Source organism: Balaenoptera ricei, chromosome 13, assembly GCF_028023285.1.
Source record: "Balaenoptera ricei isolate mBalRic1 chromosome 13, mBalRic1.hap2, whole genome shotgun sequence".
Classification (NCBI taxonomy): Eukaryota; Metazoa; Chordata; class Mammalia; order Artiodactyla; family Balaenopteridae; genus Balaenoptera; species Balaenoptera ricei.
This window is the reverse complement of record NC_082651.1, coordinates 77,390,452-77,413,176: the sequence shown is the minus strand read 5'-3', so window position 1 is coordinate 77,413,176 and position 22,725 is coordinate 77,390,452. Positions and strand designations below refer to the sequence as shown.

At 36.3% G+C, this 22,725-nt stretch overlaps 1 protein-coding gene across 2 annotated transcripts in view; it reads right to left on the bottom strand.

Moving 5' to 3' along the window:
• The window catches only part of MEMO1 (mediator of cell motility 1), a 131,086-nt gene that overhangs the window by 45,074 nt on the left and 63,287 nt on the right, over positions 1-22,725 (bottom strand). For both annotated transcript variants that reach the window (XM_059943650.1, XM_059943649.1), the window contains 2 exons: positions 14,096-14,177; positions 1,942-2,010 (listed from right to left, as the gene is read on the bottom strand). In XM_059943650.1, coding sequence (XP_059799633.1) covers positions 1,942-2,010; positions 14,096-14,177 — 151 coding nt within the window. The remainder of the gene's footprint in view (positions 1-1,941; positions 2,011-14,095; positions 14,178-22,725) is intronic.

The window sequence follows — 22,725 nt, the reverse complement described above, 5'->3', positions numbered from 1 at the left end:
AACCTCATCAATCTGGCAATATTATCATTTTATTAATTATTAAAAACTTACTAAAAAATAATTTTCGATAAAATGTGCAGAGCATACTACATAAAAACAAAAGAGAGCAGCTTTTTTGCTTTAACAATTTGAACTAATTGCGCATAAAGGAGTAGGCTGTGGGTGAGATTTTCTTTTTAAACTCATGGCTGTTGTGAGTTACTTCTGAATGATTATACTTCATCTCTACTAGTACGGGTCTAACCTAAGAATCAACGTTTGACAGAATTAAAATGATCAGTTTCACCTATTCACACAGTGTATGTACAACTGGCAATATAGACTAGAACCTGAGACTGGTTCACATGTAGTGAATTAACTATTTAAATAAAATGTTGGTCAGCAAATTAAGTAATTTGGGTGGCTAATTCCAGCAGAAACTTTTGAAATTTCACAAGTTTCTTATTTTAGAGAGTGGTATACTAAGCTTTTAAAGTTCACAAATTTCTCATTTTAGAAAGTAGTATACGACTCAGTCTCAATTTGACAGAAAGATTTTTTTAAGCTAATTTCAGAGCTGTCATTAAATTATTAAGAGCTAATATACTTCAAAAACCATATTAAATTCATTGTCAGATTCTAAAATAACTCAGGTACCTTATCCTGTCAATGAGAAATTATTCTTCATTCATTAAACACAACCTAACACGTACAATAAAGAATTTTCAATTATAAAGTGATTAAAATAGAACAAAGGCCTTTGAATTTTTCTTAAAAGTATTCATCTCCAGGTTTTCAAAGAAAATTTTAAAAACCAAAATATTTAACTGTTAATGTTCCTGGACCCAATTCCACTGTGTGCATTCATGTGAGTGGAAGAGGGGGCACACTCAATTCTGACACTATCTACCTTGAGATAGCATCAGATTCCACAGGTTACGGGTTCAGTCCTACAAAAACGTCCCCACACCCACACCCATCCCCCATCTCAGATGCCAGTTGCAAGCCCAGGTTGTCACTTGTGCTTCTGACTAACCAGTTACAGATTGGCGATTCCAACAACCACCTCCTTGAATTTCAATTCAGAGGCCAATCATAAGTCCAGGCTGTTACCTGTACTTCTGACAGACCAGTTACAAATCAGAGGTTTAATTTGCTAGAGTGGCTCACAAAACTCAGAGAAATATTTCACTTACTAGGTCACCAGTTTATTATAAAAAGATATAACTTAGCAACAGCCAGATGGAAGAGGTGCATAGGGCAAGGCAAGGGGAAAGAGCCAGGACCTTCCATGCCCTCTCCAGGCGGGCCACTCTCCCCAAATCTCCACGTGTTCACCAACCTGGAAGCTCTCCGAACCCTGTCCCTTTGGGTTTTTACAGGGGCTTTATTACATAGTCATGATGGCGACTGATTCAACCTCCAGGCTCTCTCCCCTCCCCAGGGGAGGTCAGGGAGTGGGAATGAAAATTCCAACCCTCTAAACACAAGGTTGGTTATCCTGGCAACCAGCCCCATGCTTAGGTGGGGTCTGAAAGTCACCTTATTAACATACAAGAGACACCTTTGCCATTCTCACCACTTAGGAAATTCCAAGGGTTTTGGGAGCTGTGAGCCAGTAACTGTGGAAAAAGACTAAATATAGATGTGAAATATATTTTGGTCATCTAAATGACCAAATATATATTTCATATAAATCACAATACTGTATTAACCTTCTAACACTTCCAGAAGTAAACACTTTACCAAACAAAAGGAAGGTAGAAACTAAATGTTCAGATAATGAAAAATAGTATTAAAGCTTCTCATAACCTATATAAGGTATAATCAAATTTATAAAGTCAAATTCTTAATGAAATCAAGAATATAATAAGTATGTAAAACAAATTACTTCAGTGACAAAGCAATTATGATATAATTCCCAGCCACCTAATCAAAATGGTATCTAACTATATTACTTACGTAATAGATGGATCCACTTGTTTGTAAGCATGAGCAGCACAAGACCCACAGTACGTATACCCTGCATGGCTACAAAACAAAAAAATGTTTAACTTAATCATCAGATTCAAAATCAAGTTATTCGGGGAAAAAAAAAACTTTTGAAAGAAATCTAATAATTATGGTAAACATTATGCGTACAGATTAAAAAGCAATGTATTGATAGATAATGATGCAACTTCTAGAAGATAACAGGGAACACATCATTGTTCTGTGTTCCACTGTTATTTTATTTTATTTATTTATTTATTTTTGGGGGGGCCATGCTGCACAGCATGTGGGATCTTAGTTCACCAACCAGGGATCAAACCCATGCCCCCTGCAGTGGAAGCATGAAGTCTTAACCACTGGACCGCCAGGGAAGTCCCCCTGTGTTCCAATTTTAAATGTTAAAAAGTATTTGGTCTGAAGGAAAATTATATTTGGAAATATTCAAGGCTTATTTGAAGTTGCTAATGTAACATTAATAATATATGAGCTCTTAACATTCCTCTTCAACACCATTAACAGACTATTACATACATAAAAATGATAAGACCAAGTCAAATCAGAGCAAAACAAATAATCTACAAGAAAAAACTCACGTCCCTCTGTGTCTTTAGTGGTAAGAGAATTGACCTGACCTTCTGTGTATTATGCCTTTCATTTTCTCTCCCTACTACTCATCCCATCCTTTTCCTCCTCTGGTCTCAGCTTTACATTGGTTCTCTGATCACCCATACAATGACTTTGTTTCAGAACTTCATTTTTCTTTCTTGACTCAAGCTATGTGGGTCTAGAACTATTTCCCTTAATGCTTACTATTTAGTGTACGGCCAGTAAATGTTTAACAAATGGCTCTGCAGGAAAAAACTGTATACATATGTACATAAGCTTATTATAAATTTTACTGAAATAAAGAGAGACATATCACACAACTGACAAACAATGAAAAAATACAAAATACTCTTTACTGCAAATTCAGCTTAGGCAATTGATTGTCCCAGAATGCTTTCACTGATGGTAGCTGAACTCTTTAACCCACAGCCAAGCAACAGCTGCAAATGACAAGAGTGAAATAATGAAGACATATGTCTGAATTTCACTCATTCAACAAAGACTTGAATGACTTCTTTGCTTATTAGACAATAGTTTTTCAAATACTGGAAAGCATATTTCTTTCCTCATTTTTTTGTGCTTGTCACAGTGTAAAGGTTACAGACATAACATAATTTTAAGTTTCATCTGCCTTATTAACCTTTCCCCATTACTTTTCTTGAGTATAGACAATCAACAAAAAATAAAGTCCTGATTTATAGCAATCTGTCTATTAATGTGGAGTAAATCATTCCCATCATGGACAATCTCAAGATGCACAGTAAACTGAAAAGACAAAACACTGACTGGGAGAAAATATTTGTAAAGCATATATCTGACAAAGGATTTATATCTAAATATATAAAGAAAAAGCATATATCTGATAAAGGATTTATATCTGAATATATAAAGAAATTTCAAAACAACCTAACACTTTAAAAAATATAGGTAACTGTTTTACAAGACAAAAAGAATTCTGAAGATTGGTTGCACAACAATGTGAATGCACTTAACACTACTATATAAATGGTTAAAAGTAGTTAAGATGGTAGATTTTATGTTACTACAATTTTTTTTAATTTTTAAATAGGAAAAGATGTGAACAGATACTTTCATCAAAAAATACACTGGGATGGCAAAAGACACACAAAAGAAGGCTCTACATCAGTTAGTCATTAAGGAGAGGCAAATTAAAACCACAATGAGCTACCACTAAACACCCACTAGAATAAGCTAAAATGAAAATGAGTGACCATACCAAATGTGGCAAGGATGTAGAACTGAAACTCAGTCTGTAGGAAATGTAAAACGGTACAACTACTTTGGAAAATGGTTTGGCAATTTCTTAAAAAAAAAAAAAAAAATATATATATATATATATATATATATATATATTTAAGCATTATGTGCACACAAAGATTTGTACACAAATATTCATCCCATTTTTATTTGCAAGAGCCAAAAACGGAAAGAGCCAAATGTCCCTCAAAAGGTGAATGGATAAACAAATTAAAGTATATCCACACAATGAAATAACTCTTCAGCAATAGAAAGGAATGAACTATTGACACACTCAAAATAATTATGGTAAAAAAATAAATATGCTGAGTGAGAGAAGCCAGACAAAAAGAGTTCATACCATATGATTCCATTTAAATACTTCTACAATAAAAAATTTTTTTAAAGAATATGTATGTATAAAACTGAGTCACTTGCTGTACAGGAGAGACTGGCACAACATTGTAAATCAACTCTACTTCAATTAAAAATAAAAATAAATAATTCTAAATAAATAATTAGAAAATAAGAACTAATCTATAGTGACAGAAAGTAAATCAGTGGATGTGAGAGGGTGGGAGAAGGGCAGAGAGGGAAAGAAGGGCACAAGGAAACTTCTGAAGATGATGAATATGTTCATTATCTTAATTGTGGTAATGATTTCACAGGTGTATACATATTTCAAACTTATCAAACTGCATACTTTATATGCAGCTGAATGTTAATCACACCCCAGTAAAGCTCTATTTTAAAAATGGTACTCATCTGATATAGACAGAAAAAGAGATTCACATAAGTCAATCACAACCATACAAGATAGTAGGGTCCTTAATTAGGAGTAAAGTAATATGGGACATATGCTAGGCACACTGAAATCACTGAGGCTTTATTGGTCAGATTAATGGTAGTCACTCCATCCTCACACCTCTGTCAAGGGAGCCTATCAAGTTGCCTGAATATAGCAATATTCTCACAATCCACTCTAATCTTAGCCAGAAGGTAATACAAGTTGTTCTGTGGCTCAGCAAATTCAGTTTTGCTGTCATCCTGTACTGATCTTGATATTCTAGGCTAACCAGGGGCTCTATTTTAACCAGTTATGTCCCCAATCTTCCAGTCCCCAAGACGCCAATACCAACTACTTCAGATACTTAATACCTGTTCCTCATCTGAACATCACTGGCTCCTGTCAGTTCAGATATGCACTATCTTGCCTGCCCATGCAGACCTTAAAAACCATCTGATCCATCTGGATCCGCCCTGGTCTGTCACAAACCTGAATGACATTCAGATTTTCAACACTGCTTTGCTCTCAGCTGTCACTCACTTCACATCCCTCCACTTCTCAATCCTTACTCTTCTTGAATTTAAAGGCCCTGAACCCCGATCTATACTCCGATCTCTAAATCAACCTGTCTTTGTACTCTGAGTCTCTCCCAGTTTTACCAACGCTGTTCCTACCCAAGCTCAGTTCTTAAATGCCAGAAAGGCTTCTTAGAAACGTTAGATTCTTGAAGTACAGGTAGGAAAGAAATAGTAAGTAGAAGGGTAAGGGCATGAAGGGAATAAAGCCTGAAGGAAAAACATGAGCAAATGTCCAAGTGTATGATGTAAATGAGAAAATATGAAATTGGCCTGAATGGAACAAGAGAGTAATGTTAAGCCAGAGTCAGACAGAGGAGTCTGGGCTTGATAAAACAAGTTACTGAAAAACTGCTGTATGCTCTTGGAACAGGGGAGTGACAATATGAAACTGTTATCATGTACTGAAAAACACAAGCACAAAGGACGTGTTAGAGGCAAGAGGAGTTACATGAAGCTCTCTTGGAAACTGTGGCGTGAGGTAGTAATATCATGGTCTAGGTCTAGAATGGTGTCAGTGCCAGTAGGAAATGAGAAATCAATGCTCTAGGGTCTAGAAGGAAACAGTGACATATCTTAGTGACCAAGTAGGAGGAGGAAGAAGAGGACAGTTATCATGATGGTGATAAATGAGTGCTTACTGCATCTCAGGCACTCTTCTACGTAACTCAAAGCATTACTTTTAATCCTAACAACTCTATGAAATAGGAATTATTATTCTTTTCATTTTATAGATGAAGAAACTAAAGCAGAAAGGTTAAGAAACATGCTCAAGGTCATACAGATAGTAAGTGGCACTCCAGGATATAAAGCCAGGCAGTAGAGCTCCAGAACCCATTCTTAAGCACCGTAAGAGACCTTTACATAGTTCAAGGAAGAAGGGAAGGAGTCCATGGAGTAGGAAAAGCAACAAGCCTAACAACTGGAAAATACTTACAGAATCATATATCCTGTAAGACTACAAGGAAGGAAGATAGTTTTGAAAACACGATTAACTAAGGTAAACTTGTTTCATAACAAGAACTTAGATTTCATGGTTTCAGTCCTTTTTGAAGCTGAAGGTTTAAAAGTCTGCTTGACCTAAAGACAACATAGTGGCAAAAGGAGAGGAAGATTCTTTTACCTTTTTTAAAATTTTATTTATTTATTTATTTTATACAGCAGGTTCTTATTAGCTATCTATTTTATACATCTTAGGGTATATATGTCAATCGCAATCTCCCAATTCATCCCACCACCACCACCACCCCACCCCCGCTTTCCCCCCATGGTGTCCATACATCTGTTCTCTACATCTCTGTCTCTATCTCTGCCTTGCAAACCAGTTCATCTATACCATTTTTCTATATTCCACAAATATGCGTTAATATACGATATTTCTTTTTCTCTTTCTGACTTCACTCTGTATGACAGTATCTAGGTCCATCCACGTTTCTACAAATGACCCAATTTCATTCCTTTTTCTGACTGAGTAATATTCCATTGTATATATGTACCACTTCTTCTTTATCCATTTGGCTGTCGATACGCATTTATGTTGCTCCCAATGACTTGGCTACTGTAAACAGTGCTGCAATGAACATTGGGGTGCATGTGAGTTTTTGAATTATGGTTTTCTCTGGGTATATGCCCAGTAGTGGGATTGCTGGGTCATATGGTAATTTTATTTTTACTTTTTTAAGGAACCTCCATACTGTTCTCCATAGTGGCTGTATCAACTTACATACCCACCAACATTGCAAGACGGTTCCCTTTTCTCCACAGCCTCTCCAGCATTTGTTGTTTGTAGATTTTCTGAGGGATGCCCATTCTAACCGGTGTGAGGTGATACCTCACTGTAGTTTTGATCTGCATTTCTCTAATAATTAGTGATGTTGAGCAGCTTTTCAAGTGCCTCTTGGTCATCTGTATGTCTTCTTTGGAGAAATGTCTATTTAGGTCTTCTGCCCATTTTTGGATTGGGTTGTTAGTTTTTTTAACATTGAGCTGCATGAACTGTTTATATATTTTTGAGATTAATCCTTTGTCCATTCATTTGTTTGCAAATATTTTCTCCCATTCTGAGGGTTGTCTTTTGGTCTTGTTTATGGTTTCCTTTGCTGTGCAAAAGCTTTGAAGTTTCATTAGGTCCCATTTGTTTATTTTTGTTTTTATTTCCATTGCTCTAGGAGGTGGATCAAAAAAGATCTTGCTGTGATTTATGTCAAAGAGTGTTCTTCCTATGTTTTCCTGTAACAGTTTTATAGTGTCTGGTCTTACATTTAGGTCTTGAATCCATTTTGAGTTTATTTTTGTATATGGTGTTAGGGAGTATTCTAATTTCATTCTTTTACATGTAGCTGTCCAGTTTTCCCAGCACCACTTATTGAAGAGACTGTCTTTTCTCCACTGTAAATCTTTGCCTCCTTTGTCATAGATTAGTTGACAATAGGTGCATGGGTTTATCTCTGGGTTTTCTATCTTGTTCCATTGATCTATGTTTCTGTTTGTGTGTGCCCTCCAAGAGTGGAGTCTCTGTTTCCCCCAGTCCTGTGGAAGTCCTGCAATCAAATCCCACTAGCCTTCAAAGTCTGAGTCTCTGGGAATTCCTCCTCCCGTTGCCAGACCCCCAAGTTAGGAAGCCTGACCTGGGGGTCAGAACCTTCACTCCAGTGGGTGGACTTCTGTGGTATAAGTGTTCTCCAGTTTGTGAGTCACCCACCCAGCAGTTATGGCATTTGATTTTATTGTGATTGCGCCCCTCCTACCGTCTCATTGCGGCTTCTCCTTTGTCTCTGGATGTGGGGTATCTTTTTTGGTGAGTTCCAGCGTCTTCCTGTCGATGATTATTCACCAGTTAGTTGTGATTCCTGTGCTCTCACAAGAGGGAGTGAGCGCACATCCTTCTACTACTCCGCCGTCTTAAATCAATCTCCCAAGGACAGGGAGATTCTTAACTTAGATAGAGAATACACTGCAGTGTATCTATTTTTTGATCATTAAGTATACCCCATACTCACTTATCCCCCACAGTGAGGAACTCTACCTCATGAAAGGACCAAGGTCACAGTCAAAGAAGAGAATTTGTAATACTTTCCTTTACCCTGGCCCAGATATATGGTAATGAATAAAGCCATAGTAATAATCATCAACTCTCACCACTAATCCTCTGTTCCTACACCCTTCTCTTGCTAACAGAATCTATAACTCTACATGTATGTGGAAACAGGTTCCAGTAAGGAATCACTCACAATAAAGGAGGCTTCGCTAAGGGAATGGCTACATTTTTTTCTTTAGTCGTTCTGCATAATAGCCAGAAGAGCAATGAAAATTTGAGCTCTACAGATATTTGAATATGCATCATAAAAGTGTGTCCAAGTCAGTCTTTTTAAAGTTCTTAAAACCTTTAATACAAAGTCATCCCTGCTAGCTGTTACAGGTAACTCTGATTCTCAATGTAACTTCTCATGTAAACAAATACAAAATTATACTATTATTATATCTATAATTTGTCATTAGGCTAAAACCATACCTCTAAAAACTGATCTTTCTTTTAACATAGAGTACTTTTGCTTCTTCCTTTACACCTACGCAGCAGACCCTTTGCATCAGCAAGTTCAGCTCCTAACCTACCAGAATTTCTGTGCCCCTCAGAGAGCTGCAATTAAATGAGGATGCAAGGTGACTGTCCACAATCATTCACTAGTTAAGTGACAGTTTCCCATACAGCAACCTTGCAGTGTGGTATAATTTAAATTCCTACCTCAGGAAAATTACTAATCACTACATCACATGGACTTTCACTTATATCAACTATGAATGCCAAGAGTCTACTAAACATTCTGAGAGGCTTTTCATCAAAGTGGATATAGGGAATAATAAAAGAACACTTACTTGAATTCAACAAAGTCAGATTTCCGTAGTCCTAATTCTACTGAATAGCAGGAAAAATGCAAAATAAAAGACTGCCCTAGATGAAATGAGAAGATTGGACCAGATGAAATGAGATCTCCTCCAGCAATAAGCAAAGTTTGTAACCTTAAGTTAAAATATGATCTACAAACCTAGAAACTAAATTTAAAAACATCTGTAAACGTACAGGATCAACCTGAATGACAACTGGCCCCAAACAGTTTACAGAAGCAGCAACCTCCATCTCAATTTTATTTTGCTGCACCTAGCCTTTTATTCTTTTCTTTCACAGGCACTGCTCAATGGCCCTAAAGATTCCTGCTTCAATAAAAAAATCAGTAAATGATTATATCCAAAAAATATCCAGGTAAAACAGTCATTATTTAGAATATTTTATTTTTACAAATGGAATCTCACAAACATTAAGTAAACAATATTATGAGCTAAAAAGTCAAGTAAGAATAAACTAACCACAATGTTGCATATTTAGGGGTTTTTTTTTTACTGCTAGAGTATATATGATTTGAGATATTGCCATGAATAACCTACCAGTCCTTCTTAATCTTAACAAGACTGGGAAAGTCTTGATGGTTTCTACCAGATTTAGCTCGAACTCCATGCTAATGTGAGGAGCCTGTCTTCTGGCCTATCATTCACACAGGGCACATCTGCTTTCACTATGTGAAAGGAAACAAGACAAAACCAGAACAAAGCCAAACAAGCACACAACACAACACAGAACGCACTATGAGACTGTTTAGAAGATTGTTTGTTAACATTAACAAGGACTGCAAATCTCCAGTAACTTAAATTAACTAGATAATTTATGAAGATTCATTGTCTCATGACATGCACTGGTAGAGCTCTACAGGTATGCTTCAGTATATACAACCTGATCTTCTATATAAATGTTTCTTAGTTTTTAAATTTTTTAAACAGGTTTTTATACTAAAGGTATAATGTACACAGTAAAAAAGTCAAACCGTAAAAAAAGGTACACAACGAAAAGTGAAAGTATCCTTTATTCCATACTATTCCTACTAGGTTAACCACTAAGAAATCAAATTCTGCTTTAAATGTATGGCCTTCAATATTCATTGTCTGTGCTTGACAGTAAAAAATAATTTCATCATGTAAATTAAGCCCCTTCCACAATTATCTGCTTATATTTTTATATTCAATAAGATGTTTCTTAAGTGATGCATACCTGTACAGCTCCATTCTAAGGGTTGCTGAGTTATTCCTGAATACTGCAAGATAAACAACAATTTTGGCATCAAGGTATCTGGCAGTCATGGTAAGAAGGCTTCTGGAACTCCTAGCTCATGAGATCATTTCAATATATATCCCAGGGCCACATACTGTCTCCTGTGCCTCAATATAAGTAAGATAGTTCCAAATGCAACCAAAAGATATTTTTTAGTCAAATTAAATTCTTTTGAATCCCTCTCCTAAATGTGCCTGGTTATGTTATATAGATTAGAATTCATTAAAATTGATCAACAGTTGGTTTATGGGTCAATATTTAATCATTTAATGATGTCAACAATAAATGACATTATTCTATTTAATCTACATCCATATAAAAATAAGCAAACTGTTTAAGCATTTTCAAAAGTGTGCTATCTAGGTTCTGAGTTTGTTTTTTTAAGGTTCCCCTTGCATGATTTATTCCTATGAAGGCAAAATCTAAGAAAGGTGGTCCCAGAGAGCTAGAATTTATAAAATTTTAAAAGTATGTTTTTGATTTGAAATAAAAGTAGAAATCTTAAAATTTTAAGTTGTCTAATTACTATATAAGCTCGTTCTTACAAAGACCCTTTTGTGCCTATAGAACAAGAAAATATTTGTTGTTGCTTTTCTACCTTAAAAAAAAAAAAGGTAACTCTGGAAAGGAAAATATAATAAGATGGAAACCATATAATAAGATGAACTTGACTATATTTAAAGTTTTCATATATTAACAAAGTAGAAATTGCCTATACATACATAAATGTAACTACAAAGTCACTATATAGCAGAAACATGCACACCAAAGCCAAAACTATTTTCAAATATTCATTTTAAAACCTAAGGTAACTTGGAAATCTCTTACAAATTAATATATTTGTAACGTAGACCCAAACATTTCATTTCCCAGGGCATTTCCAAACATTTCAGTTTAAAACTAACTGCAAGAAGCAAACAAGTCTAACTACTTTTTCATGAATAACTAACTTCATTTTAATTTTATGTTGATTCAGCTCAGCTCCCACATTTAGAGTAAGTTTTAACTAGGAAGGTAGTATACCATAATAGTCAAATACCAGCAAAGTAATGGGAATGACAATAAAACATATCTCATGAGATGCTATAAAGAGATGATTACTAATCCACTGTTTCTCACCCAACCAAGGATCTCACTTACACAAACTTCCCAACTTATCCTTGCATCAATTTTTCTTTCTCTACTGGATCATGTCATCAACATTATAAACACTTTAATATCTCCCACCTTAAATAAAAATTCTCCCCGACACCATATTCCCATTGCCCGATTTCCTTGATTTATAGCAAAATTTCTCAAAAAAACTATCTATACTCACTGTCTTCATTTCCCTCCTTGATTCTTTCTTGAACCCACTCCAACTGTGCTTTCATCCCCACCACCCCATAGAAATTGTTCTTATTAAAATAACCAGCAATCTCCATAGTATCCAATTATCAATTATCAATCCTCATCTTATTTGACTTCTTGACAGAATTTGACACACCTGATCATCTTTTCCTCCCTGACACATTTTCATCCTTTTGTCTCCCAGAGACTTCACTCACTCTTGGTTTTCCTCCTTCCCCACTGGTCCTCCTTCAAAATCTCCTTTGCAAATACTCATCTTCATCGTGACCTCTAAATTAAGCTGGCTTGCCTAAGGCCTTGGTCTTTGAACCTCTTCTCTTCTCTATTTTACTCCCGAGGCAACCATGTCTGATTAAAGTTACACACTTAGCTGTGTTAAGTGTGATATGCCAACACAGCCTAGCCCTTCTTCCCTGTACTCCAGATTCATATATCTAGCTGCCTCACTTGGATATCTAATAGGTATCTCAACATTAACACAGGCAGAATAAAATTTAGATTTTATATAAACACTTCAAATTCTACTCCCCACCTCCACCCTTGTTTTCTCCTTTAATTAGTACAAACCCCAATTCCATCCTTCCAATTTCACAAGCCCAAACTTAAGAGTCATCCTTGACTTGTTCTATTTTATTGGTCCTGCTTTCCAAATACCCAGAATATACAGCTTCTCATCACCTCCACCTCTAGCTCCCAGCCAAAGGCATTATGTCATCTCTTTTCTGTACTATAGTAATAAGCCTCCTAAATTGGACTCCTTGCCCCCCACAAAACAGAAAGTTCATACAGCAGCAAGAATAATCCTTCTCAAACCTAAGTCAGATCATGTCACTTTGCTGCTCAAAACTTCTCATTACTTGCCTTATCACTTGGAATAAAAACCAAAGTTTTTATGTTCTCCTACAAAGCCTCCCTACAATCTAGCCCCCGCTGCCTACCTCATCCACTACTCTTCCCCATACACACACACCACTCCAGCTACACTGGCCTTGCTTTTCCTCAAACACATTAAGCGTATCCTGCCCCAGAGCTTTTGTCCTTGCTTCGTCCTCAACCTGAAACCCTTTTTCCCTGGGCATCTGCATAACCTCTCTCTCACATCATTTAGACTCAATTGTTACCTTATGAGGAAGACCTTTTCTTACTATCCTATCTAAACTAGCAACTCCCTACCCATACTGTCATTCTCAATCTTCTTATCTGCTTTATTTTTTCTTAGCACCCATCAGCACCTGACACAGAATATAATTATTTATTTACTGTCTGTCTTCCCCAAATACTAAAAGGCAAGCACCATGAGAGTAGTGATTTTGTTTTATTCAAAGAGCAGCACAAAGAAGAGTATCTGGCATTTAGCCTGGTAGATATTTGCTGAATAACAAAATAAGTAATAGCAAGTCATTATGCTAAAAGTTTTATAAAGATTAGCTCATTTAATCTTTGGAAAAACTATATGAAAGTAATACTATTATTCCAATTTTACCAAGGAGACAAAGGCACAAGAGATTAAATAACTTATATGTCACACAGTTGGTAAGTAGTATAGTCAGCTTCCTGAATCTTTTAAACGAGATGAAGTTAGACCATACAAATGGAGTATTTAACAAAAAGTTTGGCACAAAAAATACATAACATTTATGGAATACTTATTATGTGCCAAACATTAATGTAAGCTTTTTATGTGTATTTACTCATTTAATTCTCATATTGTTTAATAAGTGGTTGCTATTATTTTCACTATTTACTATTTATCAAGGTACCAACCTGAACTCAACAGAAGTCACATAAAAGATGCTGCTGTGACAGAAATAGCACAAACTCCAACATTTACCAAATCAAAATTAACTGAATTCACATCATACACAGACACATAGTTAACTGTATGTTTGCTAGCCTGTAGTTCTCAAAAAGCCCTCTAACATAGACGAAATAGTCACAGATTTTCTTCATTAAAAAAAAAAAATCTACCCCTCCCCTAAAAATCTGGCTGCTACTCCATACTGCACCATATTATGTTTAATCCATTTTTTATTATAAGTTTAAAATTATGTGATTAAAGTAGATCTTTTCAATGTTTAAAACAGAACTTATTCATTTGTACCAAATACTACTGAAATCACCAAGTTTATCTAATGTAAACAACTCTGTTTTAAAAGTCAGTTTTATTACCAAAAGTAAATTTTGATATTTCTGCATCTGAGAAAATAAAGTAGCCAATTCCTTTATCCTTCAGTTAAAGTGAAAGCCACAAGAATCATGAAATTTAGTGAATATAACTTCTTCAGTTCAACACAGCATTTGATTTTTAATTTTTAATTCAATCCGTAGATACTCATTCTTTATCAATAATTAACATATGAAAGATTCTGGGTAAAGACCCTTAAAACTTACGGTGCAATAATGGCTCTAGCAGGTCTTTTTGTGGACTGTACTTGTGAAAGCCAACCTTCTAGCTGTGCATTCAGTTGCGGTCCTATAAAAAGAGAAGGAGAGAAACAGGAGTGAGCAAAGCAATACAGTACTAATAACCATACATGACACAAAGTCCTCACTGAACCTATTTGGAACTAAAATAGCTTAATGGGCAGTGGATCATCATTCTGGATGTTAACGTTTGAAACTTAACCAACTACAAAGTTTCTAGTAGCAAGCCATATGATAAAAACAAGTACTGATTAAACAAAATTTGCTTTTATCCATCCACTTATTTATTTACAACCATCTTCATTCAAGAACAACAATACAATCTACAATTTGAGGCAATGATCAAACAAAATAAAACAAGAAAGAGAAAACTATAGTATATGAAAATAAGTGAATATTTTTTAGAGTACCAAAACCTGCCTTAATCACTAAAATCACATCCATGGAGTGATCATTACCACACTCAATGATCTTTCCTGCCATCCACTCCAGCCCCCTATTCCCATCACCATATAAATAACCAGTGTAACTACACCACCTCAAAAATCTCAATTTCAAGCATCTCACTCTCTTCACTTCCTATCATTCCAGTTCACGTCTAGAAATCTGTTGGAGTCACTTTTCCAACTGTCCTTCATCCTCTCTTCTTCACTTTTTATACCCATCCTGAGATTTGATGATCCATCACTATAATCACTCCCTTGCCTGTGGCCTCCCTCCTTTGCTCCTCTCTTCCTCCAGCATAGTCAAATCATAGTTAAAACCAACCTTCCACTTAACAAAGCACCTCCATCTGAACAGTTGAATGAGACTGTAAAGATACACAACCATATGAACTTTGAAATTATACTCATAAATTACAGCAGATCCTTAGCAAACAAAGCTCAGAAATCATACCACGACAACCTAGTGAATTTGCTCACCTATCTTTAAGATAGTTACTTCATACAGCTTCTCTTTTTACCTTAAACCATCATCCCCTTCCCATTCCCATTCCCAACAGATGATCAAACTTTTCACTTTGTTAAGGAAAAACAAGCAGAATAACCAACCATCCTGGTTGCTCAGGACTTTGCCAGTTTTAGCACTGGAAGTCCTGCATCCTGGGAAACCTCCCAGTCTCAGGCAAACCTGAATGTTAGTCGCCCTAAATTCAGAAGAGAACTACTTCCTCTTCCCACCATTTATTCTGCTTTCTCTCCTGTTTCAATCAAACTGTCCTTGCTCCTAACAAAAGCCAAACAAATTACTTCTGCACTGGATCTCACTTTGTTTTTCACACTCAAGGACTCTGCTCTTACAACTGTCCTTGTCTCCTGCACTAACTTTTCCCTTTTTACTAGATCATTATCATTACCGTGCAAATATGCAATACTAGCAAATTGATTTCCACTGTCCCCTTTTTCTCCGGCTCTCTCTTTTTAAACTTTTAATTAAAAAAAATTTAAACATTACAAAAGAATCTAGATAATAATATAACAAACACTCATGGATTGACTGCCCAAATAAATTAAACCTTAACATTCTATCTTATTTACTTAAGATCTTCTTTTATTAAGAAATAAAATACTGGACTTCCCTGGTGGTCCAGTGGTTAAGAATCCGCCTGCCAGTGCAGGGGACATGGGTTCAAGCCCTGGTCCGGGAAGATCCCACATGCTGCAGAGCAACTAAGCCTGTGCGCCACAACTGAGCCTGCGCTCTAGAGCCTACGAGCCACAACTATTGAGCCCACACAACACAACTACTGAAGCCCACGTGCTCTGGGGCCCGTGTGCGGCAACTACTGAGCCCTCATGCTGCAACTACTGAAGCCCGTGCGCCTAGAACCCGTGCTCCGCAACAAGAGAAGCCACCGCAATGAGAAGCCCGTGCACCGCAATGAAGAGTAGCCACCACTCCCCGCAACTAGAGAAAGCCCACGCGCAGCAACAAGCCAGTGCAGCCAAAAAAATACTAAAAAATTTTTTTTAATTATTAATTTTAAAAAAAGAAATAAAATATTAAAGACATCTGAATTCCCTGCTGATCCCATTATATACCTCCCTCCTAAGGTAACCAAGGTAACCACTTTCTGATTTTGGTGTTTATTATTGTGTTATACGTTTACTAATTTATGTATCCATAAATAATACATGTATTATTTTGTTCTCCATGGGTTTTTTTTGTTTTTGTTTTTAAATGTTACATAAATGTAGTGTACCTGTTCTTCTAAACTACTTTTAGTCAAATTATTTTTAAAAATTATCCATGTTGATACATGTAGCTCTAATTTATTCATTTTCAATGCTGTATAGTATTGTAATATATGAATATACCAAAATTTATCTGTTCATTCTCTTACTCAGACAGTTTGGTTGTTTCCACTGTTTCACTGTTAGTATACAGTCCTACAAGTCTCTCATGAACGTCTGTTAAGAGTCTCTCTGGGATTTATCTAGAAGTAAAAGTACTGGATCATTGAGTATGAACATCTTCAACTTTACTAGAACACGACTAAATTGCCCACTGAAGCAGGCAGATCAATTTACTCACCAGTGTAAGAGCAAATAATAATAAGAGATTTAATTCTCCCTGTTAAAAATAAGAGAAGAGGGGCTTCCCTGGTGGCGCAGTGGTTGAGAATCTGCCTGTTAATGCAGGGGACACGGGTTCGGGCCCTGGTCTGGGAAGATCCCACATGCCGTGGAGCAACTAGGCCCATGAGCCACAATTACTGAGCCTGCGCGTCTGGAGCCTGTGCTCCACAACAAGAGAGACCGCGATAGTGAAGAGGCCCGTGTACCGCGATGAAGAGTGGCCCCCACTTGCCGCAACTGGAGAAGGCCCTTGCACAGAAACGAAGATCCAACACAGCCAAAAACAAATTAAAATTAAAAAAAAAAAAAAAATAAGAGAAGAGACACCACACATATACTTTTCTTTGAAAATTTGTAATTCTAAATTCTTTCTCTTTGAAATGTACATAAATCTTTTAAAAAGCTAAATAAATATCATATGATATCGCTAATATGTGGAATCTAAAAAAGGGGGTACATATTAACTTATCTACAAAACAAAAATAGAGTTACAGATGTAGAAAGCAAACTCATGGCTACCAGGTGATGTGAGGGGGGGATAAATTGAAAGACTGGGATTGACATGTACACACCACTACATATAAACTAGGTTAACTAATAAGGGCCTACTGTATAGCACAGGGAACTCTAGTCAATACTCTGTAATGGCCTATATGGCAAAAGAATCTAAAGAAGAGTGGATATATGTATAACTGATTCACTTTGCTGTACACCTGAAACTAACACAACATTGTAAATCAACAACACTCCAACCAAAATAAAATTTTTTTAATAAATTTATTTATTAATTTATTTTTAGCTGCATTGGGTCTTCATTGCTGCGTGCTGGCTTTCTCTAGTTGCGGCGAGTGGGGGCTACTCTTCATTAAGGTGCGCGGGCTTCCCATTGCGGTGGCTTCTCTTGTTGCACAGCACGGGCTCTAGGCACGTGGGCTCAGTAGTTGTGACTCGCGGGCTCTAGAGCGCAGGCTCAGTAGTTGTGGCGCATGGGCTTAGTGCTCCGTGGCATGTGGGATCTTCCCGGACCAGGGCTCAAACCCGTGTCCCCTGCATTGGCAGGCAGATTCTTAACCAGTGCGCCACCAGGGAAGTCCCAAAAGTTGTTTTAAAAATAAAATAAAAATTAAAAAATTAAAATTAAAGGGACGTTCCTGGTGGTGAAGTGGTTAAGAATCTGCCTGCCAATGCAGGGGACACGGGTTTGAGCCCTGGCCTGGGAAGATCCCACATGCCACAGAGCAACTAAGCCCGTGCGCCACAACTACTGAGCCTGCGCTCTAGAGCCCGCAAGTCACAACTACTGAGCCCGTGAGCCACAACTACTGAGTCCACGTGTCACAACTGCTGAAGCCCACGTGCCTAGAGCCAGTGCTCCACAACAAGAGAAGCCACCGCAGTGAGAAGCCCGTGCACCACAATGAAGAGTGGCCCCCGCTCACCGCAACTGAAGAAAGCCCACATGATGCAACAAAGACCCAACGCAGCCATAAATAAATAAATAAATAAATACATTTATTAAAAATAAAAACTTTCTAAAAATTTAAATTAAAAAAAAAAGCTAAATAAGCCTCTAACCAGCAACTCAGGACCATCTTTCTCAAGGACCCAAAAGCCATCTCTTTGAAATGTGATCAAGGGAGATGGTGCCCCTTTCTGCCAGTTTCTGTGGGATAGGAACCTAACTTCAGAGGGCCACCTAGCCCCAAGCTGCAAAATTACCTCCTGTCATAAAAATATGTAAGTTTAGTTTTCCTTTGGATAAAGCAATTAGCTAATACATATGGTCACCTCAATTACCAAGTGAATTTAGGATGAACTATGTGTGACAAATGTTTCTATCAAGTCCTCTTACTTGAACACTACTCATAATTTATCTTGAGAATATGCATATAATGGGTTTTATCTGCCTAGCTAAATAAAAGGATGAGCACTCTTCACATATTTGCAATCTGTTAGCAGATAGCCAGTGATGTGCATCATATTGTAGCTTAATGCTTAGTCAAAAATAAAACTTTCTTTCTCTTCTACCTTTGAAGAGAAGTTTTCTGAGATGGCAGGAGGTTTTGGTTTAAATTATATTTCTCCAACATCAGCAATGGCTCAAATTTCCCATTTCCCTACATCCTTACCAACATCTGATACTGTCAGAATTTTTAATTTTTGCCAATTTGATGGGTATGAAATCGTACCCCTTTGTTTCTTCTAATTTGTACTTGCCAAATATCCATTGAGATGAAGCATTTATGGATTTGGAAATTCTGTGTTTAGGACTATATACATAAACAAGTCAAGTTTATAAATGGCTAGCCCATCTATAAACTGCCAAAGTACAAAAAAGGTCTGATTCAGCAATCAAATGATGTACTTTATTTTTAAAACTTAAATTTAAGAACAGTTACCAAAAAACTTATATTAAATAATTTCATTACTAATTCAAGGAAAAATGGTTCCTAATTTCAAAGTAAATTAAAATTTTAGCTTCCTAATAAATTTCATGTTAACTTAAAATAAGTATTTCCATGTCATAGGAAGTTTACAAAACAAATATAAAACTAAATAAAACAAAAAAAATATCTCCCAATTCAGCAACCCTACTGCCCCCAACTTCACTGGTTTTAAGCACTAAACCAAGCTTTCTTAACAGTCCTTCTGTAAAAGAGCCAGTTTCTTCAGAAGGATCCTAAGATAAAAGTCAAACTCCAAGTTTCTCAATTATTTTTAACTAAGATAGCTGAGTGTATCTATTTATTACAAATGGCTGCTTAACTGTTGATTTGTAAAGTGTCAAATAAAAAATAAATTTGCATTCTTCCACAGAGGCTGATACTTGGCAATATGGTATCCTAAATACATGAAGGTGATGTAGAATGTGTGCTTTCTTTCTCAAATATCACTGAATTTGAAGGCACAGTGATGAATGGAAAAAATGAATCAAAAGGAACAATCCTCGCAAAACTACTTCATGGTAGTCTGACCTTGCCCTGAGAGGAATAAATGGGCATGTACTCCTTTGGATAAAGAGTAAAAGTAGGTTCCCAAAGGATCAATGCTAAAGTATTTCCTTAAGAAATAGACAATAAATAACGTGCTGCAGGCAAGTCAGTACACTTCTGTTTGAGTCCCAATTAAATCAAACAATATTTCACAAAAAAGTTTATTTGCATGGTGACAAAACCACAAAGATACTACACACACACACACACACACACACAAACACACACACATTTTCAGGAACTCCTATGCAACTAATTAACAGAACCATTCTAAAATATGGTAATTAAGTAAGCCAAATTGATTTTTAACTCTCTTTAGTCTGCTCCTCCTATTCCTCTTTGGAGAGAAAAAAAAATTCAATGGCCTCCTGACTCTGAAAACAATCATGTGTCCTATACTGTTCTCAAAAAATGTGCAATGGAACCACCTGAGGATCTCATTAAAATACTAATTATGATTCTATAGGTCTGGAGTGGGGCCTGAGATCCTTCATTTCGAATATGCTCTGCAAGTAAGAGCAACGTTTGCTGGCCTATAGACCACAATCCAATAGCAAGTCTAGATCAACAGTGGCCAACCAAAAAAGGGACTTGGACCGCAAAGACTCCGCAAAACTATATGCATAACAAGTTTTACCTAAAGATAAAATAAATCTCTAGATAAATATAAGATCTATCAATTACAGATTAAAAAATACATATTCACTTAACAGTGGTAATGAAACCTCTTTTACTTTTTTTAAATCATCTATTTTGTCAATCAAGACATAGTAAAGAATAAATACTGTCCTCTAGGAAATTCCATACTTTCTAACATGAAGTAGGTTCCTTAAAAAGAGGAAAGTAGAGAAGAAGAACTACAATCCTGCAGCCTGTGGAACGAAAACCACATTCACAGAAAGATAGACAAGATGAAAAGGCAGAGGGCTATGTACCAGACGAAGGAACAACATAAAACCCCAGAAAAACAACTAAATGAAGTGGAGACAGGCAACCTTGCAGAAAAAGAATTCAGAATAATGATAGTGAACATGATCCAGGACCTTGAAAAAGAATGGAGGCAAAGTTCAAGAAGATGCACGAAATGTTTAACAAAGACCTAGAAGAATTAAAGAACAAACACCTAGAAGAATTAAAGAACAAACAAACAAAGAAGAACAATACAATAACTGAGATGAAAAACACACTAGAAGGAGTCAATAGCAGAATAACTGAGGGAGAAGAATGGATAAGTGACCTAGAAAACAGAAGGGTGGAAATCACTGCCAAGGAACAGAATAAAGAAAAAAGTATGAAAAGAAATAAAGACAGCCTAAGAGACCTCTGGGACAACATTAAACACACCAACATTCATATTATAGGGGTCCCAGAAGGAGAAGAGAGAGAAAGGACCCGAGAAAATATTTGAAGAGATTATAGTCGAAAACTTCCCTAACATGGGAAAGGAAATAGCCACCCATGACCAGGAAGCGCAGAGAGTTCCAGGCAGGATAAACCCAAGGAGAAACGCCAAGAAACATAGTAATCAAACTGACAAAAATTAAAGACAAAGAAAAATTATTAAAAGCAACAAGGGAAAAATTACAAATAACATACAAGGGAACTCCCGTAACGTTAACAGCTGATTTCTCAGCAGAAACTCTACAAGCCAGAAGGGAGTGGCATGATACATTTAAAGTGATGATAGGGAAGAACCTACAACCAAGATTACTCTACCCAGCAAGGATCTCATTCAGTTTCGACAGAGAAATCAAAAGCTTTACAGACAAGCAAAAGCTAAGAGAATTCAGCACCACCAAACCAGCTCTGAAGTTACAACAAATGCTAAAGGAACTTCTCTAAGTGGAAAACACAAGAGAAGAATAGGACCTACAAAAACAAACCCAAAACAATTAAGAAAATGGTCATAGGAACATACATATCGATAATTACCTTAACTGTGAATGGATTAAATGCTCCAACCAAAAGACACAGGCTGGCTGAATGGATACAAAAACAAGACCCATATATATGCTGTCTACAAGAGACCCACTTCAGACCTAGGGACACATACAGACTGAAAGTGAGAGGATGGCAAAAGATATTCCACGCAAATGGAAATCAAAAGAAAGCTGGAGTAGCAATACTCATATCAGATAAAATAAACTTTAAAATAAAGAATGTTACAAGAGACAAGGAAGGACACAACATAATGATCAAGGGATCAATCCAAGAAGAAGATATAACAGTTATAAATATATATTCACCCAACATGGAAGCACCTCAATACATAAGGCAACTGCTAACAGCTATAAAAGAGGAAATAGACAGTAACACAATAATAGTGGGGGACTTTTAACACCTCACTTACACCAGTGGACAGGTCATCCAGACAGAAAATTAATAAGGAAACACAAGCTTTAAATGACACAACAGACCAGATACATTTAATTGATATTTATAGGACATTCCAACCAAAAACAGGAGATGACACTTTCTTCTCAAGTGCGCACAGATCATTCTCCAGGATAGATCACAACTTGGGTCACAAATCAAGCCTTGGAAAATTTAAGAAAACTGAAATCATATCAAGCATCTTTTCTGACCACAACGCTATGAGATTAGAAATAAATTACAGGGAAAAAAAACGTAAAAAAGACAAACACATGGAGGCTAAACAATACGTAACTAAATAACCAAGAGATCACTGAAGAAATCAAAGAGAAAATCAAAAAATACCTAGAGACAAATGACAACAAAAACATGACAATCCAAAACCTATGGAACGCAGCAAAAGCAGTTCGAAGAGGGAAGTTTACAGCAATACAATCCTACCTCAAGAAACATGAAAAATCTCAAATAAACAATCTAACCTTACACCTAAAGGAACTAGAGAAAGAAGAACAAACAAAATCCAAAGTTAGTAGAACGAAAGTAAACATAAAGATCAGAGCAAAAATAAATGAAATAGAAACAAAGCAGTAGCAAAGATAATAAAACTAAAGCCTGGTTCTTTGAGAAGATAAACAAAATCGATAAACCTTTA